This window comes from Cinclus cinclus, chromosome 27 (assembly GCF_963662255.1).
Source record: "Cinclus cinclus chromosome 27, bCinCin1.1, whole genome shotgun sequence".
Classification (NCBI taxonomy): domain Eukaryota; kingdom Metazoa; phylum Chordata; class Aves; order Passeriformes; family Cinclidae; genus Cinclus; species Cinclus cinclus.
In genome coordinates this window covers 5,192,084-5,200,363 of record NC_085072.1, presented here as the reverse complement: position 1 = coordinate 5,200,363, position 8,280 = coordinate 5,192,084, and the positions used below count along the sequence as shown (strand labels likewise).

General features: G+C 57.3%; 1 protein-coding gene across 1 annotated transcript; it reads left to right on the top strand.

The window, feature by feature from the left end:
- Positions 1-515: 515 nt before the first annotated feature.
- Positions 516-7,803, top strand: FGD2 (FYVE, RhoGEF and PH domain containing 2). The gene is made up of 16 exons (XM_062509535.1): positions 516-580; positions 2,458-2,686; positions 2,781-2,861; positions 3,169-3,317; positions 3,680-3,836; positions 3,955-4,093; positions 4,600-4,658; positions 4,991-5,137; positions 5,529-5,621; positions 5,931-6,010; positions 6,087-6,117; positions 6,220-6,312; positions 6,492-6,617; positions 6,805-6,951; positions 7,319-7,462; positions 7,567-7,803. The coding sequence occupies exons 1-16, from the start codon at positions 516-518 to the stop codon at positions 7,801-7,803; spliced, it is 1,977 nt and encodes a 658-aa protein (XP_062365519.1).
- Positions 7,804-8,280: the final 477 nt, after the last annotated feature.

The window sequence follows — 8,280 nt, the reverse complement described above, 5'->3', positions numbered from 1 at the left end:
GCAGCTGTTGGTGTTTGGGACAGACACATCAGCCCTGCCTGGGCACCAGGGTCCTTCCTGCCAGCCCATTCCTGGCCCCTCCAGCCATCTGGACTGTCCAGACTCCCATCCCGAAGCCCAGCCTGGTGGCACACAGCCCACCCCACCTGGGCTGCACAGCTGGGAGGTGTCCCAGGTCACACCTGCCCTGCACCATCCCTGCTGCTGCTCTGGCCTTGGCTGTGCCACCACTTTTATTCCTCCCAAACTGAAGCAATTCCCAGTGTTTTCTCAGCGTTTCTCCTGCCCACAAACTGCTGTGCTTCCTCTTTCCCTTCCCTTTTGAGGCCAACCCAGAGACAAGCTCTGCTACCACAGAGAGGGCAGCGGATGGGCTTTGCCTTGTGAAAATCCTCATTCCCAAACTGCAGACAGAAACACTTCAGAGCAGAGAGGGGGACAGAGGAAGGAGCTACAGCCTCCAGCACCTGCCTCTGCAGCTCCTGGATACCCAGGACCTGCTCCCAGCCCATGCCATGGAGGGAAAGGTGGATATTCAGCAGAGCGTGGTGAAGCTGGTAGCTGCATTTGAAGAGCACTGGTAAGGCAGGAGGGCTCTGGGTGCTGAGGGTGTGTTAGGGCTCCATGTGGAGCAGGTTTGGGAAGGAAGAAACCCACTGTGGGGGTGGTTTGGAGCCTGTGGAGAAGCTGACAAGGTGATTGCAATTCTTCACCACTCGGGTCTGCCTCTGCGTCTTCCTCCTGCTGCGGGTCATGAGCAGAAATCTGAAAACCTCAGTGGGGTGTGAGTGGTTCTTCCTGGCTCAGGGTTAGGCTGTGGCAGCCCATTCCCCCACACTCAGCATCTTCACACTCAGCCTGGCTGGTGCATCCTGCTGCTGCTGCTGGGGAAAGGAATCCTGGAAAAGGCAGGGGTTTTCACTGGGAATTAACTGCCTGGGTGTCTGGGAGGGTCCCAGCCTCAGACAGTCCTGTTGTTTGCAGAGGCATGGCTCCTGGAAAAGGAAACATAAAGTATTATGTTAAGGGAGAGAGAGAATTCCTTTCTTAAAACAGCTCCTTCCCCTGGAGTGTGAGCTGGGATCCTCAGACAACATGTGCTGGGGTCTGAGTGAGGGGATCTGCCCTGGCTGTGGTGTAAAAGTAATTCTAAGGCTTCAGGTGAGTTATTGTCAGGGCTGTGTCTCCGTGTCTCCATCTCCTGAATCAAGATACGGAATCCTGCCATTCCTTGTACCCATGAGATGTTCTCAGTGAGCCTTGGAGAGGCTGAGTGGTTGGGCAGGTGAGTATTGCAGCAATTCCTGAAGATGCTCAGGCATGAGACTTCCTTTCATTCCAGGAACTCCTGCATCTCTTCTGTGTGCCTTCCCCCGGGCATTATGGTTGTCCCCACCATCCCACAGTGATGTTGTGTTGGAAGCACTGCAGTGTTTGATCTGCCCTGATGTCACTGCTGCAGTGTGTTTCTTGTTTGCCCTGGAGTGTGAGTTTGATTTAGAGGAAACAAAAGTAACTTGGGACTTTCAGAGGAAGCTGGGGATCCTGGGAATGAGCAGAGCATTTTGGAACAGACCATGGTTTGGCCTAAGTCAGTGTAAATAGAAAGAGAGAAGTTCCCTGTTAGGACTCAGCTGTGGCTTTAAGCTGACACAGATTTGGGAGGCACCGGGAAAGATGGAAAGAGCCTCTTTGTCTTTGAAGGGTTCTGCCAGTCCCCCTGGACAGGAGGGGATTTGTGCATGGCTGTGGATTCACTCCTGAGCTCATGGACATCCTGAGCATGGGATGGAACTCACATCCTCTTCAAATGAGTCTCTGCTCCTCAGTCACCTTCTGTCCTCAACTTTGCAGTTTGATGTCCAGTTTCTTCATGTCTTTCCCACCCTATCCATCCCACTCCTGTCTGCAGACCAACAGTAGATATCTTTCCAGTTTTTGCCCAGAGCAGTTTCCTGCAGGGACCAGCTCTTGGATGACAGACAAGTCACTTGCTGTCACCTTCACAGCCTGGCTGCTCCCTCATGCCTGCTCTGGACCTGCTTTCTTTGTCTTTGCCAGAAAAGGGAGGAGAGAACACCACCAAAAAACAACCTGTCTGCAAAAACACCCACACATGGCCTGCTCTAGGCTCAAAACTCATGGCTATTTGGCTTCTCCTTGCTTTTCTCCGTGGTGGCAGCAGGCAGAAAGCCAGAGCTGTGGGTGGGATAAACAGCAGGCTCCTGCTTTTCTAGAGCAGGAGAGGGACTGGGCACAGCAGCAGGGGGCTCTGGGAGAAGAGAGGCTGGATCCTGTCCCCATGGAGGATGCTGAGGATGTTTGCATTGCAGAGCTGTGGTGGAGCAGAGCAGCGTCAGCGCTGGGCAGCTGCTGCTCTTGTCCCTTTTGGTGGCTTCAAGCTGGGCCTGGGGGCTATGCTGGGGGAATGGCTGAGCTGATCACATTCCTTTGTAGCAGGGACAGCACATCTGCCCAGAGGGACAAGCAGGCAGCCAGCCAGCCCCAACAGCTTCCAACATTCCCTGCCAGCCAGAGCCGCTCCCTGACCAGAGAAGAGAATGAGGAGAAGGATCAGCAAGGTCGGCGTGGACTCAGCTTCAAATGCCTCCGTTCACTGCGATACAAAATCCGTGAGGATGACTGGAGGAGGCCACAGGGCCCAGGCCTGGAGCCTGGCAGCCAGGTGAGCTGCAGAGGCTGGTGGGTACCCACACTCAGACAGAGCTGGCTCAGAGTCTCATCTCTGCCCACAAGACTGAGCCTTGCTCCCCATGCAGGAACCAGAGGAAAAGAAAATTGCACTGGAGCTGCTGGACACAGAGCAGGCTTATGTCAACCGCCTCCACCTCCTTGACCAGGTGAACTGGGGAGTGGAGGGACCAGTGCAAGGGGATTTTGGAGAGACTGAAGCTGTAAAAATGAGAAATATGTGGGCTACTGGTCTTTACAACCAGAGATTGGATCTGGCCTTTGCCTTTTCTACACCCCACACTTCTGGGAAGCACACTTGTCCCAGCAAAGCCTTCCATTCCCCTCTCCTCTTGGAGACTGGGATTTCCCTCCTGCACAGTCAGGCCTTTCACTGGGTGATGTGCCAGTCTCAGAGAGGGAATGGGATCTTCAAGCATTTCCCTGGCCCTTTTTGTCCACCCTTCTTTCTTCCAGGTATTCTATACAGAGCTGATGAAAGAAGCCAAAACTGGAAAGACAGTCCCAGAGGAAGTGGTGAAAATGATCTTTTCCAACATCTCCTCCATCTACCAGTTCCATGCTGAGTTCTTCCTGCCAGAGCTGCGGAAGCGCATGGAGGATTGGTGAGATGCAGGAGGGGAGGACAGGACACCTGGGTGGCTTGACTAGAATGGGAGAGCAGCAGCACTGAGTTTGGGCTGCCACCAGTCTTTGCTCCAAATGTCTTGTGCTGGAAAACCCTTCTTTAAGACGTTCAGTGTATAGAAATTTGGGTGACATCTCAGGTGGTTTGAGGGTGTGCCCAGGTATGAACAGCCCAGGCTGGCTGCAAGGTGGGGACATTCCTGTTGTGGAGAGCAGGAAATGGTGTGGGGATGTAGCAGGGAAAGCCTCAGTCCTCCACCATGGTCCTTCAGTTCATCCCTCATTGTCTGTCCGCTCTGACAGACTGAGGAAACTGCTGGTCTGTGGTTCCCTCTTGCAGGAACCGCAACCCCCGCATTGGGGATGTGATCCAGAAGCTTGCACCCTTCCTCAAGATGTATGGGGAGTATGTGAAGAACTTTGACAAGGCCGTAGAGCTCATCACTGCCTGGTCAGAGAAATCACCCCCCTTTCAGGAGCTCATTGCTGACATCCAGGTAAGGGCAGGGCGGGGGAATTGCACAGACCTCCCAAAATCTGGGAACGGGGAAGCAGCAGAGGGTGGGAGCTGCCTTGGTCACAGTTCCTCTCTCCGTGCCTGCTGTCCCTGCCCAGAAGAGGAAGGTCTGTGCTAACCTGACGCTGCAGCACCACATGCTGGAACCTGTGCAGAGAATCCCACGCTACGAGCTCCTCCTGAAGGATTATGTCCGGAAACTCCCGCCCCAGTCCCCGGACAGGGGCGATGCCGAGAGTAAGGGCTCTGGGTCCACACGGTGGGGAGGGCAGGGGGGATTGTAGGGAGAAACAACTCCTGGTGTTGTACATGGGCTCCAGAATACCTGGATTCACTCACCAGCTGCCCTGTGCCCTTGGATAAACCTCTCAGTCTGAGCCTTCTTTAGCAGGGAGAGGGATTAATGTGCCTTTTCAGGGGCTGGGGAGGGGAACGATAGTGTGTCAGGTGTCCACAGCATCCCCTAAAGAGACCTGTAGCAGCTGGGGGAGCTTTCAAACCCCTGTGGGTAACATAGTTCCCAGTCCTGCTGAGATGGAGGGATACAGGAGTGGGCTGTCTGTCCCTCCAAGACCCCTCCATGTGCTGTCCAGCTGTACCCAGACTCCTGCACAGCATTTCAGGGCCACTTGGGAAGGGCAGCAGCTGCTACTCATGTGCATCCATGAGGGACAGAGCCAGAAGCTTCCTCCCACAGCTCCAGAGCAGGTGTTTCACCTCCAGCCTGTCTGTTCTCATTGCAGAGGCCCTGGAGATGATTTTTATGGTGGCCAAGCACTCCAATGCAGCTATTGCCGAGATGGTGAGGCCCTGTCCCAGCTGGAAATGCTTTGCAGCTCAGAGCACAGTCCCCCTGAAGGGGACAAGAGCCCTGTGGGTTCAGTTGTGGAGCCTAGACCCTGCTCTTAATGCCCACCCCCACCACCCTAAGCCTGGGGAAGTCACATCTGTACCATCAGCTGGGATGTGACCAGCTTTGGGAGCTGCTTCCAAAGATCAGTCTCAGCTGAGAGAGCTGTGCCACCTCTCCCAGTACTCAGCAACTGGCTGGGAGGTGGGCATGGGGGGGACCAGCAGTGACAAGGTTGTGGCTGCTCAGCACGCCACACAAACAGGTCCGTGTGTCTGCCCCAGGAACGGCTGCAGAACCTCTGGGTGGTCTATCAGAGGCTGGGCCTCGAGGATGACATCGTGGATCCCTCCAACGAGCTGATCAAGGAGGGACCAATCCAAAAAATCTCCACCCGCAACAACAGCACATCGGAGAAGTACCTGTTCCTGGTGGGAGCTGGGGTGCTGGGACAAGGGGAGGGAGCAGATGAGATGGGAGTGGAGGGAGGGGCAGCACAGCCTGGCCAGCGTGTTGCTGGGTCACCTTGACACAGAGGGGAGGAATTCAGAGCTTGGGGGAGTGGGGTTGACCTCACTCAGTGTAGGGCACCCTGTGAAGAACAGGGTTGGGAATCTGCTGATCCCTGGGCGTGGCAGCCCTGGGAGATGCTTCACCTTCGCAGGGTTGGAGGGGGCTGGGGCAGACACAGTCAAGTTTTAGGTGGGATTCTTCCCAAGGACCAGCTCAGCCCTGGGGAGTGGAGGGCCCCAGACCCCAGGGAAGCCCACAGCTTGGAGCAGGTGGTGCTGGACTCCAATCCACCCTCTTCTCCCCTCCCAGTTCAACAACATGCTGCTGTACTGCGTGCCCAAGGTCATCCAGGTGGGCGCCGAGTTCCAGGTCCACCTCCGCATGGATGTGGAGGGCATGAAGGTCAGACAGGCACTTTGTGCTTCCCCCAGCTCCTGACTCCTCCAAAAGTCTCTGTTCTGGGGTGCAGCTGCTGCCTGAACTTTATTGGGGGGAGGGAGGGAGGGAGGAGCTGGAGCCAGGGGTGGGTGGCTTTGTGAGTGGGGTTGATACTCTGGTCCTGGGAAATGCCAGTGAAATCTTGTGCATGGGGGACCTGAGGGGCTGAAGGGCTTGTGCCTGAGGGACATGCCTGTGTCCCATGTCATGGAGAAAGGTCCAGGTGTGCTGGAAGTGGGTTCAGCTCCACATCCTTTCTCTGGTCTCCCACAGGTGCGGGAGCTGAAGGACACTGAGTTCCCTCACACCTTCCTGGTCTCGGGAAAGCAGCGGACGCTGGAGCTCCAAGCCAGGTAAGGGGAAGGGTGATATCATGCAGACCCTTGAGGAGGAGGGACAACAGCTCATCTACCTCCTTTTTGTAACCAGGTCTTCAGAGGAGATGAATGCCTGGATCAAGGTACCACTGAGTGCTGGGAGAAGGGACACAGCCCCCCATCCCAGCTGGATGCCCTTGGACAGGGCACCACCAGTGCCCCTCCAGCCCTGCCTTCCCCTCTAGGCCTTCCAAGATGCCATTGACAGGAAGGAGAAGAAGAGTGAGACCTTTAAGGCAGCAGTTCATGGACTGGAGACGGACACCCCTGCACTGAAGGTAACCCTTGTGCCTTCCCTGTGCCCCACCTGCCTCCAGCTGCTCAGAAGAACACACCTTGCTGTGCTTTACTGTCCCTGGGGGACAGCTAAACTAAACTGACCTGGGGGGAGGCAGGGGAGGGGAAGGGGTGAGGACACAGGGGCTGGGACCACCCACACTATGGTCTCCCACCCCAGACAGAGGAGCTGGGCCGCCGAGCCCCACAGTGGGTGCGGGACAATCTGGTGACCATGTGCATGCGCTGCAAGGAGCCCTTCAACGCCATCACCCGCCGCAGGCACCACTGCCGAGCCTGTGGATATGTGAGTCCCCCCTTCCCTCCCTCCTGGCCTGCTCAGGTGGCCGCTGGGCCGGGAGTGCACCTCTCTTACACTTTGTACCCATTTCCTAGGCTTAGGGCTGCTCCTGTCCCTCAACTCCTCATGGAGCTGTTCCTGGGTCCCCTAGCCCTGGCCCAGTGTCACCAGTGTCCCTGTCTGGTGGCTGCAGGTGGTGTGTGCTCGCTGCTCCGACTACAAGGCCGAGCTGCAGTACGATGGGAACCGCCCAAACCGCGTCTGCCAGGAGTGTTTCATCTTCCTGACCGGCCACACGGTGCTCGAGGACCGCGAGGGGAAGTACAAAGGCATCCTGGAGGTGAGCTCCGCCCAGTACTGCCCGGCCTCCGGCCTCCCCATGCACTCTGAGCATTGTCACATACCTTGGCCTCCAGCCTCGCTGTCCCAGCCTGGCCCTGCACCCGCAGCAGGAGGGGTGGGAGTCACTCGTACAGAAGTCAGAAGGTGCATGTGTTGATCTCCCTCCCTCCCTTGGGACCAAGCAGCCGGAGCTCCCTTTACCACAGGATGTCAGCATCACTGTCATAGCCTGGACACCCCCTCACATGCTCCTGCTTCGGGGGTTTTCTGGAGTGGGCAGGGAAATCCCCAGGAAATTATCTCAGCTCAGTGCCCTTTCTACCATCTGCACTGGGTATTGAGGGATTTGTTGGTTATTTTGGCAGAAAGGAGCTGCAGAGGTATCAAGCAGGAGCTTGCTCTGCAGTTCCCTGCAGCTGCTGGACAAGAACGGGAAGGGGGGCACGCGGGGCTGGTTCGTGATCCCACAGGACGATCCCCTCGTGCTCTACGTCTATGCAGCCCCCCAGGTGAGACCTGGCTCAGATCCACCCCCAGGGGCATCCCACTGTGCCCAAGGGACATCTCACTGTGTCCATCCCCTGCCTCCCACCTCTGTCTCTCTTCTTGGCAGGATGTCCGAGCCCACACCTCCATCCCCCTGCTGGGCTACCAGGTGCGGGACATGCCCCAGAGCGAGTCCCGGCACCTCTTCCAGCTGGCGCAGTCCCGGCAGGTGTTCACCTTCATGGCCGACACTGAGGAGCTGAAGCGGCGCTGGATGAAGGCCATGGCACGCTCTGCCGCGGGGATCACACACCCAGAGGAGGAGGAAGAAGAGGATGCAGGCCCCTGTGATGAAGCAGAATGAGGCCATTCCCACCCCTCCGCTGCCTGGGGGGGGGGGGGGGGGGGTCACACCTCTGCTTCTTGCTCTCACTGCTGACTTTGGGCAGACCTCTGACAGCTGGCTTTCCATCGTGGTGGGGCAAGATGGGGACAAGTTTGCCAGCACACGGACAAGCTGTTTGCCCTTCCCCTCCCTCCTCGGTCTCCGCGCTGGGAGTGGAGGAAGGGAGGATTTGGGGCAGACCCGAATCCGGGCACTGTGCGGTGCGGCCGGCGGCCACGCGAGGGCAGCATCACCCCGTCCTTCCGCAGCCGGCGCGGGGGTGCCCCGAGTCGGGAGCGTCTGTGGGACGGGACTGCTGAGATGAGATGAGATAAAGCCCACCCGCGACCCCTCTCTGCGCTCCCTGCAGCCTTTCTTGGGCGTGTGTTTTCCAGAGAGCCCCGTGGGATTTTCCCCGTGGCTCCACATTACCGTATATGTCACAAATATGTCAGG